The 27,486-nt window shown below is 41.8% G+C and overlaps 2 protein-coding genes across 2 annotated transcripts in view; both read right to left on the reverse strand.

The window, feature by feature from the left end:
• Positions 1-27,486, reverse strand: part of LOC109405351 (solute carrier family 53 member 1-like) — a 553,430-nt gene that overhangs the window by 143,367 nt on the left and 382,577 nt on the right. The gene's annotated exons all lie outside the window — the stretch shown is intronic.
• The window catches only part of LOC109405354 (uncharacterized), a 42,431-nt gene that overhangs the window by 12,539 nt on the left and 2,406 nt on the right, over positions 1-27,486 (reverse strand). Inside the window, exon 2 of the mRNA XM_062854363.1 lies at positions 26,454-26,730. Coding sequence (XP_062710347.1) covers positions 26,454-26,730 — 277 coding nt within the window. The remainder of the gene's footprint in view (positions 1-26,453; positions 26,731-27,486) is intronic.

Consider the following 27,486-nt stretch of genomic DNA (forward strand, 5'->3'; position numbering starts at 1 on the left):
TTCCTTTGGGGATTCCTCACGAAATTCTACCGGAATTCTCAGATGATTCCTCAAGGAATTCCTCCGGGGATCATTCCAGGTATTCCGTCGGGGATTCCTCCGGGAATTCTTCCGGGAATTCCTCCGAGAATTCCTTCGAGAATTCCTTCGAGGATTTCTTCGAGAATTCCTTCGAGGATTTCTCCGAGAATTCCTCCGAGAATTCCTCCGAGGATTCCTCCGAGGATTCCTCCGAGGATTCCTCCGAGAATTCCTCCAGGAATTTCTCCGGGAATCCCTCCGGAAATTCCTCCGGGAATTTCACCGAGGATTCCTCCAAGAATTCCTCTAGGAATTCCGCCGGATTTTTTCCAGGAATTCCTTCCGGCTATTCCCTGAGGATTGCTCCAGGCATTTCTCCAGGGAATCCTTAGTGAAATTCCTCCGGGAATTCCTTGGGAATTCACCTGAGGAATTTTCGGATGAATTTCTAGGGAAATCTTTAAAGGAATTCTAGGAGGAATCTCCACAGAAATTTTATATGAAATTTCCAGAGGAACTGCCTGATTAATCTCCGGATAAATTCTTGAGCAATCCTGGAGGATTTCCTGCAATAATCCCCGTAGGAATAACTGGAAGAATTGCTGGAGAAAATTCCGGAGGAATTCCTGTACGAACTCTTGCAGGAATGACAGAATAAATTACAGGAAGAATCGTAGAAATATTATAAAAGGAATTTCTGAAGAAATTCCCGGAGAAGTTCCTTAATGAATCACAGGAACAATTGCTACAGGAATCTCTGGAAGAATTCCTGGAGGAATCCCAAGAGAAATACCCGGACCGATTTCTATATTAATCTCCGGAGGGATGCCTGAAGAAATTCCAGAAGAAATTCCAGGAGTTTATTGAGGAATCAAAGGAGAAAATGCTGTAGGGTTCCCCGGAGGAATTTCTTGAGGGGGTACTCCTGGACATTTTCGCTTGTGATATTCGCAGCAGATTTTCTCTAACTGCAAGTGTTTACAAAATTTGTTGCTTACCACTGGTGCGTTTTGTTCGAAACAAACAAATAAAAAACAACACAACACTTTTGACATATATGAAATAGCAATCGTTTCCTGCGCAACTATCGGGCGCCTAAATTTGTGCGCTCGATGTTTCCCGAAAGCCTCGCTGCTATTTTACTAGCCCGGTTAGTAGTCCCCGATAAGGTATAGCGCTATGATACAGCACTATGTAATTTAGTTTAGTCGCGCACCGGTAAAGGTGCTCTTAGGCAGTAAAATAGCAAGATTAAAATTTGATGCGATGTGGTAGATCTTACACCGTAACGCACCATTCTAAGGTGATCTACCCACGTTACGGGAAATTATATGTATACCAATCAATGATATCTTCATAATCTCGCCTTTAATCAGCCTCAAGTTTGAGAAATAAAGAAGGGTGTTGATTGTCTCGGAGAAACACAACGTCCACTCTAACCATTCAATCTTAGGCACAGTACCAGTGAATCAAAATTCAACCATCGCGCAACAATAACGACAATGTCGCAACCTGAATTTGTTGCGCCATTCTACCCAATGCGACATACGTTTGTCCCAGCTTGAACAGAATAGGACAAAGATCGTGAACCACTAGTTTAGCGATTTCTAAACCTTGCATTGTGATTTTCAAGCGGTAACTTCGAGCCGGTAAACACTGCAATGCTGCTGAAGATGTATCATCAAAAATGTTCGATTTTGGATTAGTAATAATTGATTATTCACGAGTTGAAAAGTACGCAACAAATTCAGCTTCCGTTTTGTCTGCAACATAAAAATTCGAGATCATGTCATTATCTTTTACCAGTTGGGATAAAGAGTAATCGCCGCGTCTTCTTTGTTGCTTGTTTTATGCGCTATTTTGTCTGACAATTCTCTTCACTGCACAGTACACATAAAACCGCATAACACCATGAATTAGGGGTCGTCTGGCTATTAAAGCCTGTATCCGTAATAATCGGGACACAGAAGTACGCTTGTAGCTCTGTAATGAATCGGTAAAATTGGCCAAATAGTTGACTGAGAACTCTTTGGTGTATGTTTATTATTTGTACCAAATTTCATAAAAATCGATGCATTACTTTTAACTGTGGATGAAAAACAAACAGACGTGGTTTTAAGCTTTTTGTACAATCATGATCAATTTTCATTCGCATACTAGATGGTTCTTTTACGCTATAGTTCAAAGTTCTGTGATGATAATTATGAAATTTCGTTAGCAGTTATGATACTTATAGAGACACTTTCATGCAAAATTTCATCAATTTTGATCAATTGGTTTGAAAGCTATTGGTGTTGATAGGGGTGAGTGTTAGTGAAAATTTTTCATGTTTTTCATGTGCGATTTTTGCCTATTCATAACTTTTGAATTTCTCTGCCAATTTTCATGAAAGTTTCACATAAGCTAATTGATTATGTGTATATTATGCCTGCAAAATTTGATGATTATTGGTATAGTACTTTCAATAGTACAATCGAAACAATAAAGGGTGCTGACTAATTGCTGTTTGAGAGGCTAAAATCACGTTCAGTCCCAATACATGTTCGACTATAAAAGTGTTGATAGTGCATCGATTTTTTTGAAATTTTGCCTGTGCAACAAATGTAAATTGAGAGGTTTGTGTACAAAATTTCAGCCATTACCTTTGCCAAATTCAAAAGTTACAGCTCTGACAAGCAAAACTAGGGGCTGTACAAAATCAAATGGTGCACATTTTACTCTTTCGTTACTACAACAAAAAGTACTGCACCGATTCACATGAAATTTTGTAGGTGAAATGAACACATCATAAGATGTAATTAGACAAAATTTGAGCAATTTTAATGTATCAATTGCAGAGTTAAAGCTGTATTTCTGTGTCCCGATTATTGCGGATACAGGCTTTAGCTTTCTTGGCTGACCAGCAAACGAAGAAGTAAATATTGAGCATTAATTTCATACGGGCCCGAACAACCTCTAAAAACTTCGTCTAACTAGGCGGAGTACGGAGTAGGTACGTTGCGCATTAGAACAGCTTTTGTTGAATACTTAGGGCTGCACAGTTTTATATTTAAATATTATGTATCGGTCAAATAAGTCATAATATACGAGCATAACAGTAGTTGAAAGTTGAATGCATTTGGCTAAGAATCTGAAGACAAAGCATACAAATCGTGCGTTAAAACGTAGATTCTGGGACATTGATTCTGGGAATTGTTGATGTCGCAGAGGTTTGGAGACGAAGAACAAGGCGGGTTGAACAGGAACAATAACGTTTATTAAAGAACACGTCTTAGCTAATTGGTGGTTCGATTAGGAATGAGAAAATTTTGTAACAACCCTAGTTGCTATGTATCGCTTCACTCCATGTTACGGTTGTCAGGGGCGTAGCGGGGTTGCTACATGGGGTGCACGATTGCTTCGGTTTTCAACACCCCCTCTCAATCGGTTACTCCAAGTCTTGATCTCAAATCTTGGAATCGTACATTGTCCAGTGACTTCGTGAATAGATCAGCTTCTTGGTCTGTGGTTCCAATTGGCTCGATCTTTACGGTCCCAGCCGCAACGTGGTCTCTCAGGAAATGATGCTTGATGTCAATATGCTTGATCCGTTTTGATTCCACGTTCTTTGCAAGTCCGATACATCCACGGTTGTCCTCAAAAATTGGGATTGGTTCTCCCTTCGAGTTACAGTTTAGATCTTCCAGGAGTCCGCCCAACCAAATCGCTTCACTGACAGCGGCGCTGAGGGCCACGTATTCCGCTTCACTCGACGAAGTAGATACAGTCACCTGTTTTCTGCTTGCCCACGATACGGTTGATCCAAACACCTTGAAGACAAAGCCTGTTACAGACTTTCGGTCCTCTTGATCGGACGCCCAATCTGCATCCACAAATCCGATTAGTGGTGACGAGGACTCATTACGCTTGTACAGCAATCCAAACTTGGTAGTGCCTTTCAGGTACCTCACAACGCGCTTCAGGGCCTGCCAATGATGGTCCACCGGGTCCTGCTGGTAACGGCCTAGGTAGCTCACCGGGAAGCAGAGGTCAGGTCGAACACAAAGCATCTGGTACATCACGCTTCCTAGCAGCTCTCTGTAAGGCTCTTGAGTTCTATGTCCGGATCGGCTCAACTGCAGTCCCTTTTCCATAGGCGTTTTCGTCGCGTTGCAGTCCGTCATTTTAAATTTATTTAGAATCTTCTGAGTGTTGTTCTCCTGAGACAGCTTCAAAATCCCTCTTCTGCGGTCGTAGTCCATCTTCATGCCCAGGAAGAATCTCGCCTCGCCGCAGTCCGACATTTCAAACTCACGAGATAGTTGTTGCTTCAGTTTTTCAATGGTTCGGATGTTTCTTCCAACGATGAGCAGATCATCCACATACAACACCAAGTAGACTTCATCATCCTTGTTGGTCGAAGTATACAGGCAATAATCTCTTCTCGACCTTGAAAATCCGAGTTTCAGCAACACCGCGTTGAATTTTTCATTCCAGCATCGTGGAGATTGCTTGAGTCCGTAAATTGACTTCAATAGCTTGCAAACGGTCCCTGGTGCTGATTTGACTCCATCCGGTACCTCCATGTATAGCTCTTCCTTCAGGTTGCCATGGAGAAAGGCCGTCTTCACATCCATTTGATGTACGTGGAAACCGTACCGTACAGCCACCGCCAGTACCACACGAACTGTTGCCAAACGAGCCACAGGAGCGAACGTTTCTTCGTAATCGACGCCAGGACGTTGCAGGAAACCTTTCACGACTAGCCTTGCTTTGTGCCGCACCGCTTGACCATGCTCGTTCTCCTTCAACCGGAAGACCCATTTGGATTTCAAGGGCTTGACACCTTCGGGCCGTGGAACCAGTTGCCACACGTGGTTGGACTCCATCGATTTCAACTCGTCGTTCACAGCATTCATCCAACGGTCACGATCATCGTACATCGGAATATCGGAGAATTTTTGCGGTACATCTGGGAAAGGTGAAGAGCCAACAGCAGTTGCTTCAAAACCAGTTAAATAATCCAGTAACTTACCCGGAAACTTGCGCTCCCGTTCGCTGCGCCTCGTGGACGATTCATCTGAATTTCTGTCCCGTTCTTGGTGCGAAGGGAGCGCGGTGGGTAGTTCGTCATCGGATTCGCTATCTTCTGCTTCGGTTAGATTCATTTCGGCGTCATTCTCCAGGACAGGACCAGGATGTTCGTTCTCCTCGACGGCGACGGGATTGTTTTCGCCTTCTTCCTCTTGATCGGACGATGTCAAGATCATCAAAGGAATTTCTTCTGATTCGCCGTGGTCCGATGCATACGGGTAACTTGCTTCATCAAATTTCACATCCCGCGCGATGACGACTTTCCTAGCATTTCTATCCCATAAGCGATATCCGTTTTCGGCATATCCGATCATCACCAGCTCACGACTCTTTGCATCTAGCTTCTTGCGTAGCTGGTTCGGGATCCAAGCGAATGCTTTACAGCCGAAGACTTTCAACTTCTCCAGGTTTGGCTTCCGATCCGTCCATCTTTCCGCCGGGGTGAGGTTCTTCGGGAGAGCAGCTGTAGGACTTCTATTTAGCAAAAACGTACCTGTAAGAACAGCTTCTCCCCACATTGCTTTGGGCATCTTCGAGTCGATGAGCATGGTCCGGACTTTCTCCACCAAGGTTCGGTTGAACCGCTCCGCCACCCCGTTTTGCTGGGGGGAGTACGCCACCGTCGCCTCTATTTGGATACCTTTTGCCTTATAAAACTTCATCTGGTTCCCGGAGCAGTATTCACGTCCCTGATCGACGGTCAACTTCGATATCGATTTCCCGAACATGGCCGTCACCATCGCCTCGTATTCTTGAAATTTTTCAAAAACTTGCGACTTTTTCTTCAGGAGGAACACCATCGCAAAGTGTGAATAGTCGTCGATGAAGCTGACAAAATAGCGGCAGCCATCCCAGGACGCAGGCTCTATCGGTCCACAGACATCCGAATGGATTCTTCCGAGGGGTCTCGTTGCTCGTTCTCGCGTTCCGTCAAATGGTTCTCGACACATCTTACCTTGAACACAGGCGTCACAAAACTTGAGCTTCTCGGGTTTGAAGTTCAGTCCCTTGGCCAAATCTTCTCGCACCATCGTTTTCATTCCGTTTTCACACAAGTGACCTAGTCGCCGGTGCCACAGATTTGTTACGTCCGAACTGCACAGGTTCGCTGATTTCTCCGGGACTTCAATTTCAAGCTCGTACAGATTTCCTCGTAGATAGGCCGTCGCAATAGGTTTTCCATTGAGCTTCAACGTTGCCAACTTGCTGTTGAACACGACTTCGATACCTGCCTTCGCTAACTTCTTAACCGACATCAGATTGTCCCGGAGGCTTGGTACGTACAAGACGTCCTTGACTTGCAACGGGACTCCAAGGTTACTTGATCCTGCAATGACCCCAACCTGCCGGGCTTCTAGAAATTGTCCATCCTTAGCGACGTTGATGATAACCGTCTGGGGAGCTGGCTTCAGTGATGCGAAAAACGATTTCGAGTTTACGAGATGGTCACTCGATCCAGAGTCCAACTTGAACACGATCTTCCCGACACTGTCTCGCTTCGAACCATTCCGATCCGCCATGAATACAACCGGTCTTGAAGAACTTGCCTCGTTTGCGTTCCGTTTCGCTTTCTTGCAATCTTTCTTCATATGACCTCTTTTTCCGCAGGCGTGGCACTTCCCGTTGAATCGGTTACCGTTCTTCTGGTTTTCTCCAACGAACGCCGCCGGTTTGTCCCCTACGGTGTAGCTTCGCTCGTTCCGCTTGGATTCTTCATCGATCAGACGGGTTTTCATAACTTCGTAGGTGAGTTCGTTCTCCGGTAGATTTTCGAGCGCCGTCACCAGTGCATCGTATGACTCCGGAAGTGTTAGCGCCAGAGACGAGCAAACATCGCTCTCTTCAAGCTTCGATCCGGCCATTCGCAACTGACGGATTAAATCTTCGAACTGCAGCAAATGCGCCCGCACCGAGGCGCCGTCCTTGAGATGCAATCTTGCTATTTGCTTCCTAATTAGGGTCTGCCTACCTGCTGACTTCTTCGCGAAAGTGTCCTCGAGACTTTTCCACATTGCCTTCGCCGTGCCTTTGTCCCGAATGCAGCCTAGGTACTCATCCGCTACGAAGCCCACCAATATCGCTTTGGCCTTCCTATCCATTTCGTGGAACTTGGCCGCTTCAGCAGCTATGGCCGGTGCATCCTTCACGATAGCGTCCCATACGTTCGCCGACTCCAAATAGGTTTGGGCACGGAACTGCCAGACGTCGTAGCCTCTTCCGGCAAACTGTTGAATTCCGTGCACCGCAGCTTCCTTACGTTGGTCACCCATAACCTGTTGATGTCGCAGAGGTTTGGAGACGAAGAACAAGGCGGGTTGAACAGGAACAATAACGTTTATTAAAGAACACGTCTTAGCTAATTGGTGGTTCGATTAGGAATGAGAAAATTTTGTAACAACCCTAGTTGCTATGTATCGCTTCACTCCATGTTACGGTTGTCAGGGGCGTAGCGGGGTTGCTACATGGGGTGCACGATTGCTTCGGTTTTCAACAGGAATTATACTCAGAATGGCAGTATATCTCACTGTATAACTTTGATGGACCTTAGTTAAATACGAACGCTTTTCAAACTCTCTGATTAACTCTACCCTACTATACTAGGAATCAAGCAAATTTCTCGCTAGTAATTTTTCAAAGATCTAAAGTTGTGGGACCATTTGGACATGTTGTAATACTAATCGTACTGAAATGTTTCTTCACGGTGAGATACGTATAGTATCAAGCTTAACTGACCTATAGTGTAAAGTGCTCGAAATAGAATAACCTGCCCGAATGGCCTCACCCTTTTAGTAAAACCAATCTTCAAAACCCCTTTCTACGGCACCGGCCAGATTGTAGAATACCCGAGTCAAAGCAAAAACTAGAAGAAAAGACGGACTGATGAAGGATGAGAATGGTCTTCACCGTCGATCTGTGTGTGCCGTTTGGTCAAATACCTACACAACACACTGCACGCGGGCCGGCTGGCTGGCTGGCCCACAGTGGTTCAAATCAGGGTAATTTCATAATATATTATTTTCAGCGAAAGTCTGTGAAGTTTAATGTCTCGAAATATTGACAATGCTCGTGTCTTCTATTCTCAACTACGAAGTTGTAGAATGTGCTTGAAGTTTTCGATAAGTTGCGATTAGGGGAGGCGACAATGAAATGACCCAATTTGGCACACTGTGACGGGGGCCTGTGGGTATGTGTACACTGTACACACCATCAGAAAAGGCGACTACCGAACCCAACAACAATAATACCGACAAAAACAACAACTATAGCAGCAGCAGCAGCAGCAGAAACTGAAATGGATATAAAAAGCAGAGAAGCAACGAAAAAAGCAGAAAGAAGACAATTATAGTGGATCGAAATTGGGCGCCGTGTCGGGTTGTGTTGTGGTGGAGGATTTTGCCTGCCATTGGAAGAAGGCATTGGGTAATTTTTATGGCCACCTTCTTGTTTCGGAATAACATCGGATCGGCAGCGCAGCACAGCACAACGCCCGCTGCCGCCCGACGATGGACAGTTGCTTTTTCAGCCATACTGCAGCCGACGACTTGACTCGATTCGGCGCATATTTCTATCGGGTTGGAAATGCCTCTCGATTCGACGGAAGAGACGAGGCTTTATTTGGACTCACGATCGAATGCCTAAGCGATTCAACTCAATAACTCGCATGCTGATATATCCAATCTGATTATAATGATGTACAGTTAGATTCAGCTTATGGTAAACGTGCATTGTGGTAGCTCAGGCCAAAATATTAAATATAATTAACCAAACTATGACATAGTAAATTTGGTTATTCGATTGCCAAACATATCTGTCAAACCTGATATTAATTACAAAGGTGATAGACAATTTCCAAAATATGATTGGAGAAAATCTGGTCTAATAGCATCCAGGCACAATAACCCAGCATCAGCATTGACAGAAAAGTTTAGAAAGGGCAATGTTTTCCATAAATATATAGAATGTTAGAGATAGTAGTAAAAATTATTTGGAACGAACTCACCGAATTAGAGATGATTACCCTTAAACGCCCTTTCCTAAACTATCTTTAGGAAAACTTTTAAGTTAATTTTTACATACAAAACTGGGCCACCAAAGCATTCTTTCATGTTTACAAACCTGGTTGTTATAGAATGGCAAGTGTAAACCAAATTCTTCGACTGCTATCAGGTTAGATCTTCTGATGTGTTTTATCATCGCATTTCGTGGAACCAGTCAGTATGGGCATTGCTGACAATGTACGTGCCTACCCAATTCTCATGGCCATTCGTCGCTGCTATTCGCTCCAAACTATATATGCTTTCCCATGCCCAATGCACCTTTTTGGGCGGTGACCATGCACTGTTCTCCGTTCGTGCGCAACAACAGCACAAGCAAGCAAAAGGAAGGAAAGACACACCATCTCACAGGTGGTATGAATTGAACGGTCAGAGCCAAAGCCGATTGCACTGTTGTCGAGCGACAGAGCCAGCAGCCACACTGTGAGGTAAAAGCTGAATCGAAGCTGAGCTAGGTACCTACCTACAGTGCAGCAGAAATATCCGTTCTGTGGATTTCTAAATTGCCAAAATTCAAGTTGCTACCGGCCGAATGAAGAATAAAAAACGATTTAGCATAGCATGAATACCCGGGTAGAGGTGAATAACAAACCAATAACTAAAGGTGACTAAAGAATAACATATTTTGTCACTATATCTAAATTTGCAATGAATAGCTCAGGATGACACATAAATAACAAAACATTCTATCATTGTTTAACTTGTAATTGGCAAGTTAGGATATTTTAGCCAATACTGAAACCACAGAGAAACATACGTCACACTCCACTCGCTTCCCATCGATTATCTTTTTAACGGTTGATTCAAATATTTGGTAGTTGGTCAATTGACCAATCACGGCGCTGGTATCGTTTTTGCTCCTGTTTGACGTTTGCTCACTATCGCCATCTAGTGGTAACTTGTCCAAACACGGCATGATTAGTATTGGGCGATTACGATTTCGTGACGATGGTTTTTGATATAATTTGTTACGTCTGTTTCTCTGTGGTGGACCCTTAACCTATTAGTGGATCCCTAGCAATTATTCTCAAATTTCTCGCTCAAATATGCTTTTACAGGGAGACTACACTGCAAAATATTTTTGCTGGTAATCAGCCAACTTTGCTGATTTTTTGCGTGCTGATTGCATTCAGCAATACAAATAACTGAGTATCAGCAATTATTTCTCAACTTGCTGAACCATCCAGCAATTTTGACAGTTGATCAGAAAAGTTGTGCTGAAATTCAGCAATTTCTTTTGCTAATTTTTTGCGTGCTGGAAGCATTTCAAAATTTTTGGTGTGTATGACTCATGTTCCTAGACAGCAGTTCCATGTGGTGAAACTAGGCTGAAAATGTTAACAAGTCGGTGATCTCCACTATTGGTTAAATCTAAGGGGATTCGCTACCGTCTACCCCCGTTGGTTTGAACGACACCTCATGCAAACCATCGGGGTTAATTTTTTAATTTGAACTTCTAGTAACCCTGTGAGCATCGAAAAACACACTGATGGTAACACTTTTTGCTGTTTTGTTTTGATTCTGCGTCCCGTTTCACCCCGTTCCATGATCAGAATGACGTTTGAACCATTTTTAGTTCGAACGATGTGCAGATTAGAGGGGGTCAAATTAAAAAGTGTTCAGATTAGATGAGGTCAAACCAACGAGGGTAGACGGTATTGCTCCCGATTTAACATGGTAAGAGAATACGATCTACCCAATAGTGGGCCCCAATAACCCAATAGTGGACCCCGCGGGGATAATGCCTATAAGGTGTTTTCGTTCGAATTTTGTGTGCAATGTGCAGAAAGATGTAGAACTTGTTGTGAAACCATTGCTAAAAGACAATTCAATTAGGATATCATAATACTTTTACAATCATACCAAATTTTGGCTACTAAGGAAGGGTTCCACTATTGGTAAACATACCCTAATATTGAACAGTATAATAACATAACCCGGGTAGAGCGAATGTTATTATAGGTTATTATTAATAACTAGTTTATTTGTGGACGCAGTAGCGCCCGTGTCTAGTGTTTTTTTTTTTAATATTAATGGTTCATGTATTATTCACGCTTGTAGATTTTAAATAAGTAAAGCATTACATATTTCTACGTTTTGAATAGAGTTTTTTATTCGGTGAATTCAATGCAGCTTATATTTACATCTGAAAAACTTCGGTGAAGACCACATTGCGTGTAAACTGACGACCATCCCTCAATAGGTCTCCTTGCTGTGGATTAGGTTCGATGTTAACTTTTACCTGATTAGGGTTCCGAGATCGTGACAAAGCAACGCATAGTTGTCCATGCGAAAATACGGTTGACTGAAGATCAATTCCGACATGATCAAATGTCTGTCCATGCGACCTTGCGATTTATTGATCGTAATAGCATGTGCTGGTATGATTGGAAATTGCCGTCGACGTAGAATAAACGGCAATGTAGAATCACTTGGAACCAAATGTATTCTTGGCATCATCACAACATCTCCGCGATTACACTCCGAGATAATTCTCGCAGTAATTGTGCTTCTATCGAGCTGCTCAATAACCATTTTTGATCCATTGCAAAGCCATTTTCACGGATTCAAGTTTCGTAACAGCATGACGATCACTCCCTTCTTCAGTACCAGGGTATGCGGAGGCATTCCAGATGGCGTTTGTTCATGAAGGAATCCAGGAGGATACCTCGTGGCATAGCTTAGGTCCTCCGTAACAACAGAATCTGCACTATAATAAACCGTTCGTTCTCCATTTATCATGTCAATGATTTTCCGGTTCATCGCCAGCGGATGCGAATTTGTCGGAGCCACGATGAAGCTTTTTGACAAATCTTGAACATCAGATCCAAACACACATTTTATTAAATCCTCAGTCGCTACCATGTGTTGAGGTATCTCGAGCACATTCTCATCATTCAAACTTGGAACTTGAGGAATGTTTCCAGATCCAACCTGAAGGAGCCATTCATTGTGAGCATTCAGCCCCTTACATCGCGTGTTGATTATCAATTTTAACTGTAGGAAGTGTTTCCATAGCGAGCTGGACTTGATGCAACACTCAAAAACATCAGATCGAGTTCCTCTGAAGATAACAGGCAAAGTTTGGCGGAAATCTCCATCAACTACAAAAACTTTTCCACCAAATGGTTGCTGATTTTGCATTATGTCTCGTAACAGTCGGTCTATGCAATTCAGTCCATACTTTGACAACATCGTGATTTCATCAATTATGATGAGTGATGCTGCGCGAATAGCAGCAGCTTCATGGGATGTTAATCTCATCGAAGAAACGGATATGTCCAAAAGTGGAACGGGGAGCTTGAAACCACTATGAACCGTTCTACCACCTGCCAAAAGTGTTGCTGCAATTCCAGTCGTTGCAAATGGCAAAACAACTTTTCCAGCACCTGTAAGCATAAACAATTACAGTTACATTACCACTCTACTGGTTACGGGAAAAACCGATAATTTCTTTCTTCTTATTTTTAGTGGAGCAAGCATGATGACACTTAATGCCCAGGGAAGTGAAGAAACTTTTCAACCTGAAAAGTTCCAGCACCAACCGGGAATCGAAATTAGGCACCTGCATCGTGGTCTTGCTTAATAATACGTCTACCAGCTACACACTAACAATACACTAAGCAAGGTCTCAATAATTACTTAAATCTGACGAATGCCATCAATGTTGTATAGAGAAATGTTTTTCCAGAACCGCCTGGGCCATCAGCGTAGAAGCATTGCTGTTGAATGTGCTCGTCTTCTACCGCAGCAATGATTTTGTTGAACGCTTCCGACTGATTCTCGTTGAGCATGGATATTTGGTCCCCTACGTGCCTCTGTTGCAGCATCATACTGCTGTGGTACGGCTGGTGAGGTTCCAGTTGGTATTAGCAGACCAAGTTGTAGACGCGATGATCCATGCTGCTTCAGAAGTGCATCGATATTATGAAGTGCTTAATTGATGCCACAATCGTTGGAGTCAGTCCTCATGCTATCTAAACCCATGTCATTGACGTATTTATTCCACAAATCAATGGCACTGGATGGTTAGGAGCACTATGTCACTCAACAAAAACTAAACAGAAACTTTTAACTTCTGAGTAACGCGTTTTTTGCAAGCAGTAAAGGTACTAACTTGAGGACTGTTTGTTTTTAAATTTTGACGTTTCGTGGAGATCACCAGCCAACTTCGCTCCGAGAATTTCCCCGCGTGCTGTGTCTGGTTCGCTAGTCACCGGACAGACAAACAGGGCTATTATATATATGACTAGCAGACCCAACGTGGCTAACCACGTTCCCAAATACAAGTAGTTTTTTATCCAATCAAAACAATCCGAATGTCCTGAAAGGAAATCTCTAGAAGCTTCCTCGAAGGCTAATGCATCAATACATATGTGTGTGAAATATTTCACTCAGCATGATGCATCTCTTTGGAAAACGCCTGAAGGTATACTATTATGTATCCAACCTTGGTTAGTATATGACTGTTGTAGGGTTCTAATTCATGGAATGAAATAAACTTCTAGATATTTCTACTGGAATCAATTGATGCAGCAATGCAAAAATACAGAAATGAAACAATGAAACGTTGCAATAATGCGACAGTTTAAGAAATTTCTTCATATTTGAAATAGAAACCTTTCGAATATTACATCACAGTCTTTCTTTGCTTTTTCTTCTCTTTATTATTTCGCTAGATCATACAATGGTGTCCCCACCATTCCACGATACGTGGAATATTTCAGCGAAACTTTGCCAAGCGTGACGGAAGGATAGACAACTCCGGAATTTATTTCATACATCTCTAAAACGATCTCCTTGAAATAAATTTACAACATTTTCATCCATTAAAGAGATTCTTAAACATCTGGAATAACAATTTCCAGAAGCTTCCTCTGAAACCATCGTATCACTGCGAAACATTTCACTCAGCGTTGTACTCATCAGAAGCGCCAAAAGGTATACTATCATGTATCCGCTTTGTGATTGTCAACGACTGTTATAGGGTTCTTGTCCATTGAATGAAATAATATTCTAAAAATCGCAAGCGCCAGAAGGTATACTTCCAAGTACACACATTTGACTCGTAAATGCCTGTTATAGTGTTCTAATCTCTGAAATGGAAAGAAACTTCAAGAAGCTTCTCCGAAACTGGGAAGGCGTTGTCCATAAATTACGTAACGCTCTAGGGGGAGGGGGAGTCTGACCGAGCGTTACGGCCCATACAAAAATTTTAGGGTTTTCATATAAAAAAGCGATACGCAGGGGGGAGGGGGTTCAAAAAGTGTCGATTTCAGCGTTACGTAATAAATGGATGCTGCCGAAGCTACCGTAAATAAATGTTTGGGGTTCATATGGCCGAAGCAGTAACTCGCGGGTATTTGGCAAAACCATGCTGAGAGTGACTGGTTCGATTTTCGCAATAGAAATTGAAGAATTGAATGAAGAATTACTGCAAAACGTTCGTTCCTTTCGGGAAGTTGTGGAAAATTAAAAAAAATTAGTGCTCCAGAACATTCCAGTACTTTTAGTAAGTTATAGAAGTTTTAAGGATACGTTAGGCAAGTTCACTTGAATTCATTGCAGGGTCGTCGGATGCACAACAGGTAAGCAAAATAAGTTTGATTAGTGTGAAATGTCGCTGGAAAATGATAATTCAGTGGACTTTCAAATTATCACAGAAGTCTAAACAATAATGAGAAACCCAATATTAAAACAATAACACAATTTACCATCATATTAAAATGTGTTTTTGTTGGGACAGTTTTCTCCAGAATAAAACACTTATTGACAGCAGATCCTTTTCGATCAGCATCAATGCTGGAATATACTTGTTTTAATTATAAACTACAACTAATTACTATTTACAAACTTACATCCTAGTATTTTATATAATTCCTGAAGAACAGCTTCCCAACACAAATTACGCCTTGCGCACTTTCTTCACTCAATCTATTATTCAGATTTAGATTACTAATTATCTCCTTCGAAACATTATTTTCAGTGTTGCCAGTTTCACTACTTATTTCATAAGGCGAAACCCCGTCGCAACAGTTATTATTTTGAGTTCCTTTTTGCCTTTATTTGGTTATTACAATGGCAAAATCAGTTATTCTCGTTATTCTTTAGTTGTTATGCTATAGAAATTAGGTTATTACTTTTGTTGTTTTGACTATTATTGAAAAAAAACTAATGGCAAATTTTGCCATTCAAACATTTTATTTTAATGGTAAAATTTGCCCTTCATTTTCCATGTCGCTCTACATACCAGAACACTTGCCACAAATCTTGGATGGAGTTGCAAAGTTGAATATATCCATTGACATTGCTGATTTCGTCACTATCTACAGTTCATGGACCCACTCAGTGCCACACACCTGGCCAAGTCCTTGCAAGAATTTTTATTAAGTTTAGTCATCAACTTAGAAAGAGCCCAGACCTGAACTGCCCCCATTCGCATAACAGTCCCATATAAATAGGAAACCCAACAAATATGGGACTGTTATGTGAGTGGAGGCAGTGAAGTAGAGTCCTATAGATGAGAGTATGTTGAAAAACGGCGAAGATAATGAACGGTTCCCTTTTCATAAATAAATGCATAGTTGACTTGGGTCTCCAGTTAACCTAGTGGTTAAGGCTATGGATCGCCAATCCGGAGACGGCGGGTTCGATTCCCGTTCTGATTGAGAAAATTTTCTCGACTCCCTGGGCATAGTGTATCATTGTCCTTGCCTCACAATGCACAAATTCATGCAATGGCAGGCAAAGAAAGCCCTTCAATTAATAACTGTGGAAGTTCTCAAAGAACACTAAATTGAAGCGAGGCAGGCCAAGTCCCAATGGGGACGTAGAGCCATAAAAAAGAAGAAGTTGACTTAAAAAATACTTTTTTGCAATTACGTGCAATAAGATTGGACTTTTCAATTGTCGAAAGTATGCCAAAAAGGCCTACTTTTCTTTACTAGATCAAGAGTGTCGAAAAGTAGTACTTTCCAGCACCTTTAAGGGTGCCGAAAAGTAGTACTTTTCGGCACTTTTGCAAGGTTACACTTTTCACAGGATTTTCCAAAACACTAATGGCCTTCCATAGTTTAATATCGATTCGAAGTCTGCTTCTATGTCGATTTGGCAGACCAAATCTGATTACAAGTGATTCCAATTCTGATTTGGTCAGCCAAACAGACGTAGAATGACAACCAGCAGTAGCGAACAACGCTTGTTTTTTGACGCAACTCCGAGTACTTGTGATACTTATGAACACAGCCTACCTGATTGAAAAGGGGTTTGTGCGCATGGATGCTTGCACGTGGTTTCTCTCTTGAGGCATGTGTGGCAGTCAGAAATGATCGTACTGAAGGGTATTTTTTTATAATTGCAAAAAATGTTGTATGCAACTCGTTGCAAAACTCGATTTTTTCAGCACTCGTCGTATTTATCCAACTCGGCAAGCCTCGTTGGATAAATGTATGACTCGTGCTGAAAAAATCATCATTTTGCAACTTGTTGCATAAATAACAATTTAACTTTTTAACCTAAAATAGCCACTTTTTTTGTTCAACACGAATTTTATTTTTGTACAAATGAGAACCTCGATAGAGAAGTGGAACCACAGAGAAACAGGCCGCTTCTCATCGATCACCTTTTCAACGGTTGATTCAATTTTTCGGTAGTTGGTCAATTGACCACTCGCGGCGCTGGCATTATTTTACTCAATTTAATTCAACTAGTTTTTTAGACTACGTGATCATCGTAATAACGCTTTTTAAAACTTACTTTTTGAGATGCTTACTGTCAATCCTAAGCAAATTCGACCAATTCAAATCTAACATTTGAATAAAAAATCACCATGAAACATCTTCCTAAGATGAACCATGCACGAGTTTCTTCTTATAGTTTTCAGCAGTTCGTTATTGGATTTCTCCTTCATCTAAGATTGGTTTCTACAGGAGTTTCCTGTGGAATTTCTCCTTACAAGAATTCTTCTTTCTGGGATCCCTTCAGGAGTTTCTGCAAAATTCATTCTTCTGAGGATTCCATCTTCGAATATTTTTCCACAAGTTCCTCTGAGATTCCTTTAGGGGTTCCTTCTTAGGTTCATCCAGAAGATATTCATGGGTTCCCCCCAGGAATACCTTAATGGTTTCCTCCAGGGTTTTCATCTTATATACTTTCATAAGTGTCCTACAGGAATTTCAACCGGGATTTATACTGCGTTTTCTCTACAAGTTCATTTCTCTATAAGCTCCCCAGGTGTTTTTTTTTTTCAGGATTCCTTCAGTAATTCCTACCGGTATACCTCACGGGATTTACTCAGGTATTCATTCTGAGATTACCGCAGAAATCCTTTCCGAAATTATTCCAGGAATTTCATTCAACACTTTTTGAGCTTTCTCCAGAAATTCATTCTTAGATTCGACAGAATTCTCTCAGTGATTCCTTCAGAAGTTCCTTCTGAGATGTATTTATAGTTCCTTTTGGGATTTCTTCTTCTTAGCACGGTTTTATTCTGAGTGTGACCTTGAGCTTCTGGTTTTTTTTTCAGGAATTCTTATTGGCGTTCCTCCAGAAATACCTCCTGTGTGAAAACAGCTATTTATCCAGACCTGCTGCTGGAGCTCTTTCAGAGATTCTTTCAACAGTTTATTAAGATTTTTTTCAGAAGTTCCATCTGGGATTCTTCTCCAGGTGTTGCTTAAGGGTTATTTCTGGGATTCCTTAACAATTTTCTTCTGAGATTCCTCCGGTTCCTCAGTTGTCTCAGTTTTTTTTCTGGAAGGGAAACTTTTAGAGAAAACACATAGAACTCCTGTAGGAATTCCATATAATTAGGTTGTTGAAGGAATTCCTCGAGGAAATGAAGTTTTATAGAAACCTTTTGCGATAATTCTAGATGTAAGTCTTGGAATATGTCCCTAAAGAATTTAAAAATAAACTTCTGGAGGATTTCCATGAGGAAAATCTGAGAAAACTTCTGAATAAACTTCCTGAGAAATTCCAGAAAAATCAATGAGAATTCCATAAGAAACTCTTGCAGAAATTTCGTAAGAACTTCCTGGAGGAATTATGGAGAAAATAAATGAAGAAATTAAAAAAAAAAATATCTGAAAAAACGGAAGATATCTCGAGTGAAATTACTGAAGGGATCCCAGATGCCACTCCTCGTGTTACTTCAGTCAGAAGAAGATCCTGGAAGAATCACTGACCGAGCTCCCGAATGAATCATAGAATGAATTCCTGGAGAAATCCCTGAAAGAACTCCTAGAATAACCCAAAAAGGAATTCCTGAAGGAAATCCTATAGGAATTCTTGAAGTGATCTCGGAACGATCTTCGGGTGGAATATTGAAAGAAATTCCGGTTAAATTCCAGGAGGTGTTTAAACTAAAAAAAAATCCTGGTGGAATCTCAGCAGAAAACCTGGGAGGAAAATCTGCAGGAACTTTTGGAAGAACCCATGCATTAATTTCTGAAGAATTCATATGGAGGGATTTCTGGTAGGAGTTCTATTGAAAATCCAAAAATAAAAATGTTGAAAATCTAAAAGAAACGGTGACATCCAGGTTGATTTTCCGATGGATTTCCTGGAACGTCAAATTTTCTGTGAGAGTAATCAGGCCAGCATAAATTCGTGCAGAAGTCCATAAACGAGTTTTAAAGAAACTTGCTATGAAGTTCTTATGGAACGAAATAAATCAAAACAAGTCTCCAATTACTAAATTTACCTTATTTGTAGATTTAAGAGCCCCGTACGACTTCTTTCCCAACACCCTGTGCCTATCTTCAGCCCCTATTAATGCGGAACTGATGCATGGGCACCACGAACAAGTGTCGGGGGTGGGGTGGTATGTGCTGCGGGGGAAGCACAAACGGCGAATGAAGCGAAAGAATATCGGAATCTCTTTCACGCTTATTTTTGTGGGTAAATTAAAGAAGCCTTTCTCGACTATGGCGGGTCTGCGTCTGCCATCGCGGCAGCATGGCGCACCGAACGCAGAGGAGCCTAAACCCGCCCCGTCCCCCGTACAGATCAGCAACTAACCCTGGCTGCGCGACTCGCGGCCGCCGCAACTGTTCAGAGGTCGATCGGGCGGGTGGTTGGCAAGTTGGCCGGCCGTTTGATGAATGATGGTTGTAAAGGAAGATGATGAGTACCGCTTATTTTCCTTCATCATGCGCGCCGATGCACATCATCGTGTGACAGAAGAGGATGGTAATGACTGCGACCAAATCGAACTTTTGATGAGGCTCTCTACGGCTCAGTGGGAAAAGGTCTCGCGGGGCCGTTTTTTTTTTCTTTGACGAATATATACTGTTACCATTAATGCTTGTGGGGGCATCGGGTTAATGTGGTTTAAAGGTACCTGTTCTATTGTAATGCCAGTGACAGGTTATTTTTTTTAACATTTAAACTTCTGCTACTAGAGCGATAAAGCAATACAATTTACTTCTGGCGTTACCTTGGTCACATGTGGATTCTAAGCTCATTAGTGTTCTACTTGGTGTTATATGAGCAATCTCATAGTTATCAACTGAGACTAAGAGCTTAAAATCCAACAAAGCAGCTGGTAAACATGGTATCGCAGCTGAACTCAGCAAGACGGGCCTAGAAAAGTTGACCACCTGTCTGCACCGGCTGATAGTCAGGATCTGGGAAACCGAACAGCTACCGGAAGAGTGGAAGGAAGAGGTAATCTCACCTAAAACGAATGGATTCATGGGAAGTCATCAAGCTGGCTTCATCGACGGCCGGTCGACAACGGACCAGATCTTCACTGTACGGCAAATCCTCCAGAAATGCCGTGAATACCAGGTCCCAACGCATCACTTGTTCATCGACTTCAGTGGTGAACATTCGTTTAGCCGAGGCCAAAAAAATTCAAAAAAGTGTCAGGAAACTCATACAAAAGATTTTATGATAACACTTTTTTATCGTAGTGATAGTATATCTAGTACTGTTTTATAAAAATGTGGTACATCACACTTACATATACACTGAAACAAAAACAAGGGTAAAAATCCTTCAAATGTCATTTTTTGCCTAGACATTCGTTTAGCCGAATTGTACAATTTTTAGAATTCCATTATAAAAAACTAACAAATTTCGAAAAATATCCATCAAAATCATTTTGTATGGTGACTTGCATTATAAATCGACTTGTAAATCATGAATTAGATCGTTTTTGGAAGTGTTGCCATATTAATTTTGCATGCATCTCATATAAATATATCATAATATTGTAAATGTTACCAAATTGAGATTTTATGTAGTTTCTTCTTCTTTATGGCTCGACGTCCCCACTGGGACTTGGCCTGCCTCGCTTCAACTTAGTGTTCTTTGAGCACTTCCACAGTTATTAATTGAAGGGCTTTCTTTGCCTGCCATCGCATGAATTTGTATATTGTGAGGCAAGTACAATGATACACTATGCCCAGGGAGTCGAGAAAATTTCCCCGACCGGAACGGGAATCGAACCCGCCGTCTCCGGATTGGCGATCCATAGCCTTAACCATTAGGCTAACTGGAGCTAAAATAAATAGTTCTGCATTGAAATAAAGACGTGTCCTAATGCCTGTGGAGTATACCTCTTTGATACTAGCATTACCAAATGAGTTAGAAGACTGATAAGTGAAAGAACTGCAAGAAGTGTCAGAATTTTTGTACCCTGTTTATTTAAAAGCAGATACTCATACAAAAATGCAAGATATGGTCAAACAATTTGCTTATTTCATTCAATCTGAAGAAATATATTATAAATGAGTATTTGTTGTGAACCACATTCATTTCAAACATGATTTACTTGAAAAGAATGTCTAAATTATGAAACAAATAGTTCATGCTAGAAATTTGAATACTTTCGGTGCCATTTCTCGAAATATGAGCTGTCCAATGTATGTTATTTCAGCCAGAATACATACAGTCTAGAAGATATTGGGAGCTATTAGAAGACGTAATAGTAGTTAACGCTATGATTTATGCAAATGAAACCATCATATTTCATCAAAACAATACTTAAATACGTGATTTTTTGATGATTTGCTTTATTTTTTTTGTTAAAAACATTATTTTTCGTAAATTTTCAACCTGCTTTGGTCATGAAACTTTCATTAGATTCTTTTAAAACACTTCCGATAAAAATAACTACATTTTATCAGGTGGAGCACGACTTGGCGAGAATCGGGCGTGACCGAGAATGAAGAACGGCAGCCACGAACCATGTATTATGGAGAAATATTGCTATCTGGCATTCTTGCAGCATGTCATGTCCACATTATCCGTCCGACTTTGTCTACTTTCAAAATGCTGGGTTTGCGAAATCGTAGTTTATTCTTCACCACTTCACGCCGTTCTCCTGTACGCTGCTTAAGCTACTAGTACACAGGGCCAACTGTTTGTCCAAAAAGAAACCAATGCTCAAACATGTTGTTTGACTCGATAGAATTCTCATTAGTGTCAAACTGATGTTGTTTCTTGAGTTCTTTCCTTGTCAAATATTTGACCCTGTGTACTACAGGCTCCAGGATCGCCAATAGCACTTTGGCCTTACAAATCCCGAGCAGAAACAAATAACTGACACATAACTCTGGAGCAACATTTGAAAAGGACATACAAGCATTGGTAAACAACGACTTCACACGTCGCTTCTTAGCCCCAGCAGCTTATGCACACAAACTAAGGCCGTTATCAGATAGATCAAACATCGATCATTCGGATAACGGTGTTTATTTGCGTGGGCGGGTTGATGTTAGGCCCTGCGGAGCTTTTTCGAAAAAAGACAAAAGACCTCTTGAGCCCTTTTCAAATGTTGCTCCAGAACTGCAGTATACCAAAGTCAGGTATCATACATAGACAAGATATTGGTCGGTTACCCAGGTTTTGAAAATAACTTTGGTATTTCGAAGGTATTCATAAAACACTTCAACGAGTTATTGGTTTGGTGTTAAGGACTGCTTGAGGTATTATACAATTATGGAAACATCACTATTTATATGAAAAAATAGTCGATTATTATTTAGGTATTGCCATAACTGATGTCATTATTCACGTGTTATGCACAGAACACACACCAGTTATTATTTTAGGTATTTTACCTCTTATGCAGGGCATCTTAATACCTCATTCAGGTTGTAGGTATTCGGTTTTCCATACCTGAGTTTGGTATTCTTCAGCTATTTTCGCCTGCTCGGGATGCTAAGCAAAGAGCAACCTATCTTCCAATTCAATTTTTATGGGAACCATTACCCACTACGACGCAAACCGCTTCCGTGTCCTTCACGCGTTTAGTAGACCAGCATCCAGTTCTGGATATAGCTTCTTAGCATTCTACAGAGGTAAACGGAAACCCCTGATTCGACTGCCTCAACAGTTGTTGATTAGTTACTCGGATAGCCGCAATGGATCACCAGGTGGCTAACCCGGCAGAATCTGCTTCCATCGATCGGTCGGGGAAGTTTTCGCCATCCGGCACCACCAATTACTTTGGAGGGGAGGTGTTATGTGTTGTGCATCAATCCCAATTTGTTAAACCTATGCTATTGCTGAGCCTTTCGGCTTTCGGCTTTGCCGAGGTTGGTTTTGCTATTCCGGTTGGAGGCCGTCTTCCAGCGCTCCGACGACCTAGAACCGGTACTACGCAACGGACTACTCGGTCAAGATCCCCTCGATGGATCAAGTCTACTCCGATCGCGACCAAGACCAAAGGATCTTCACGCCATCTCTGCTGGAGCGATGACATGATCTGCGAGACCACTCTGTTCACCATTCTGTACTCTTTCGTCCTGACACATTGTAGCTTCGATGTTGGCTCAGGTTCCAGTAGCGCTTACTAGTATGTATTTCTACCAATCGCGAACAGTCGAATATCACATGCTCCGGTGCCTCCTCGTTATTTCAATTTAATTTAATTTGTAATTTGTTGTTTTATTGTAAACGATAACTTTTTAGTTGCTACTTCTTCTTTGTGGCTCTACGTCCCCACTGAGACTTGGCCTGCTTCGCTTCAACTTAGTGTTCTTTGAGCACTTCCAAAGTTATTAATTGAAGGGTTTTCTTTGCCTGCCATTGCATGAATTAGTATATTGTGAGTCAAGTACAATGATACATTATGCCCAGGGAGTCGGAAAATTTTCCCGACCGGAACGGGTCGCATGAAGCAGCATGTTCGAAGATGATAGTTAGTAGGCAAATCATACCCGAGAATGCTGTTCCTAACCCGGGCTGTTGTTTCCCGCCGTCGAAGGTCATAAACGAACCGCACCGCAGATTTGAAACATCGGTGAAGCTGCTCTTCTAGTGCTTGAGAGATTCCGGGATAGTAAACTATGTCCTCATAGGTAAAAACCGGCATGATCACGGCCTGGACAAGCTTCCGCCGTGTAGCTATGGAGAGAACCGGCGAGAACCGACGGAATGTTCTCAAGATGTTGAATGCCTTCTATGTCACGCGGTTGACTTGTTGGGTCCAGGTCATATTACTGTCCATTAGGATGCCAAGGTTGACGACTTTATCGGACAGAGGTACAGTTTCTCCGCTAAAAACGAAATCCGTGCTCGGTACAACCGGTTGTTTGGATATGTCGGGCAAAATTTGAACTCTGTGCGACTGAATCGATACAAATACTGTCAGAAGCATCCATGATCTGTCCGGAAATGTGTTTATGTAGAAGTTCATCTCTCCGTGTTTTCTGGGCATCCATACCGACACATTTGGGATAAGCCTTTACTTCTTCCAGGGTCTTACAGGTTGTCGTAAGGATGACGTCATCCGTGAAGCCGACAATATCGACTCCTCCTGGTAGCTCTAGTCTCAACACTCCATCGTACATGATGTTTCACAACGTTGGACCGAGTATGGAACAATGTAGCACACCCGCCGGTATTCCAACCGACTTTCTGAAAGTAACTCTTCAGAACCTTGTAAAGATAGTCGTGGAGCCGCATTTTGTGCAGCGCTGTGGCAATGGCTTCCCAGCTGCCGCTATTGAATGCATTCTTACCACCACGGCGCAGTACCCATTACCACTTCTTTTCTGCTTAGAGCCTTTCTCCGTATCAGCAACGACTGTTCGACACGGCAACTGATTTCAGTTCTCCTAGCAACAACTGGGAGCAAGCTTGTCGTCAAGTCATTGGCACGGAGAGCCCTTTGCTCCGTCACTAACGACAATGGCCTGAGATTAGTCAACTTTGCTATTGCCAGGCCAAGGATTGCCATTACAGTAGTAGTACCCACTTTGCACGGTACATTCGGGATAGTGTTATAGGACCCCCAACTACAAGTGGTAGAACCGGATGGACTGTAATGTCTTCCGCCAATTTGTAGGGCGCTGTCCATAAACTACGTAGACTCATTCCGGGCAATCTCAGAAGTAGTTAGTCAGATTCGAGCTTGATTATCAACTGTGTCGAACTCTAGGAACTGGGGATAGATACGTTTCAACATCCTGCTATACAGCAGACGTTAAAGTTCCTGACTATCGCCAGAAGCTGTGGATAGCTGTCAGAGTCTATTGTAATTGTAATTGCAATTTATTAGCAATACGATAACCTGTTAATAAGCTTTACATCGAGTACAGATAAATCAAGCGATAAGTTTGGCTGCGCGAGCGATGATATGCACTGCTCAAAGACGTACTAGGAACTGGGAAGTTTGACGAGGATTACCAGACATACAAGAAGAATGTTGTCACAAGAAGGTGCTGGTGTCGTGGACTCGGCAGAGCAGAGGGCAATATAGGGAAGCAAGACTAGTCAAAAACCCACAGCAAAAAGAAAAGAGAGCATGACGAAAATATGATTGCTCAGGCGCAAGAGAGTATGGAACAGAATGATATGCGGAGGCTTTACGAAATTGTCCACGACGCTTTCTTTCGTCATGTACAACAACCATGAGGGAAACTTGCTGATAGATAAAACAACGCGTTGACTGCCATATGGAAAGGAGAGAGCATTCCGAGGTATTGTTGAACGGTGGAAATGGGAGACCGACAGACAGCATTCGAATCGACGACGACGGACAGGCTATGGAACATAGCCTATAAATAGGCGTTCAGGGCGACTGGAAGCGTTTGGCCCATGACCAAAACAAGTAGAGCAAGCCGCATTGGATAAATGTACGACTCGTGCTGTAAAAAGTATCATTTTGTATCTCGTTGCATAGATAACTATTTGTTTTCGATTAAAAAAAAATCACAATATTATGTTTGTTTGAAAATTGAATATTTTTAGAGATTTTTTTTAAATTTTTTTTGTCTTATTGTTTAATAGTTTATTTAATCAATTACGCAAACCTGTTACATTAGAAGTTTAGGAGAGGTCAAGGAAACAAACATTTTTAAAGTACTATTGGAACAATATACTTAAGTAATTAACAAGTTGCTGTACTGCCGTTCTACACATAATTATCCCATGTTATATGGGATTTCCATATAACATGGGACAATCTGGCGTAGAACGGCAGTTTTTGTACTATCTATAGCGATCGTTCGAAGCCATCTAACGTACTGCGGAAGTTCCCTGGCAGATCCCTACCAAACACGCAGTTTCTAATAATCGCGGAGTTGTAATTTTTTTAAGCTCCAGTTTAGAGAGCCCAATTTTCCTACTTTTTCATCAAACGTCAACGAAGTAGGAATTACTTCCTACCTGAGACTTCCTACCCAAGAATGTTAACTTTAACACCCAGTCAAAACATGAGTGAATGACGTACTCAAGGATGTTTTGAATGACAATCGTTTGAATCAATTGTGCATAACAACTCGTTTTTGAAACTTAATTTTAAAATGTTATGTTGGGAAAACTTGTTGGTCAACGTTTTTCCTATAATTATAATTAAAAATGTCTTCTATTTGTAATTATTAGTTACACGTAAACTCGGTGGATAAACCTGAGATATTCAAACTTTCACATTTTCGGTGTGAAAGAGTTAATAGCACTTATTAATTTCAATAATTTAATCTCAGTTTATTAGTAGTTTGTTTATAATTTATATAACTGTGTCTATAGTGTTTCCCTGAGCCGACTGGGAATCGAACCTCGCAACCCACAGCATGATCTTTCTGAATACCCGCTACGGCTGTATGAGACGGGCTCACTTGAAGAAACTGCAACTGCTCAACAAGCCTACAACATTGTTGTATGCAGCATAGTGCAAATTCCCCCTAAAAAGTAGTTTAAAAACTGGTGCTACCGCAACATCTTTATGACCACCGAATCGTTGCCCTCCCGAAAAAAAAAACCAGTGTAAAAATATTGTCCAAGAACACCTGGCATCCATTTCGATACACACGAGAAAATAAAGAGAAGAAAAAAAATGCCACAACTTACTCGTCCCGGTCGAAACACACCTTCGATCCCGTCCTCCGGTGCTTCACTGCTCAATGCTGCTGCTGTTGCCGATGACTGCCGCCGCTGGCTTATGCAGTCTAGCCTACTCTGTGTAGGCTTCGGTCGGGGCACTTTTTTCCACTGACGACGACTGCGACTCCTCTTGTTGTTATTCCCAAACAGCAGTGTTTGTTCCTCCGTGCGTACTCTACAATGATGATGACTGTGCTGCGATGACGATACAGCCCAGAGAAGAGTGGCGTGAGACAACACTATACTTCAATGACGGCCGAGCGTTTGTGTGGAACACTCCACTTTTTTTTCTTCTTCAGATATTCGTAAGACGAAGGGGGGCACAAGGAAAAACTTCGAGGCACTTTTCCACTTTGCTTCGGTGCATAATTTCACCACAAAACGATCGAAAGGCGTACCAATATTCGATGGAAAACTAGTTTCACTTCACTTGCACAACTTTATCGGCACATGCGAGGCATTTTTTCCACTTTTTCACGATGCCATTTGGAGGATAATCACTCTCTTTTAGCACACGAAATTCCGCTTGTTCGCGACTCAATGGCAGAGAATATGTACAATGTACTTGTACAAAAGGTTCGACAAGGCTCACGAAAAATTTCGCCCAACCAGTGCTGCCAAACGGGCACGATTCTGGGGCGTGTTGAAAAATTGACATGCAATTTTCGCCCGATATTGTGAGCGGGGCTGAATTATTGGCACTGTAGAAATGGGGCACGTTCGGTGTAGTACTAGATTTGTAGTAATGAGCTGAATTTTAGTATGGTGAGAAGGTCAATTATCCGTTTCTGCAATGAAATGGTGCAAAAAGCGTGGGTATTATGATTCCTTGCCTAATTTTATGCTGGTTGAGCAAAACTTTGGATAACTATGTTGTTTATGTTGCCAGAAATGAAGAAAACAACAACACTGTTGCCCAAAGTTTTGCTCAAACAGCATCAAATTAGGCAAGGAATCATAATACCCACGCTTTTTGCACCATTTCACGAGGGGGTCGACA

This window comes from Aedes albopictus, chromosome 1 (genome assembly GCF_035046485.1).
Source record: "Aedes albopictus strain Foshan chromosome 1, AalbF5, whole genome shotgun sequence".
Lineage (NCBI taxonomy): Eukaryota > Metazoa > Arthropoda > Insecta > Diptera > Culicidae > Aedes > Aedes albopictus.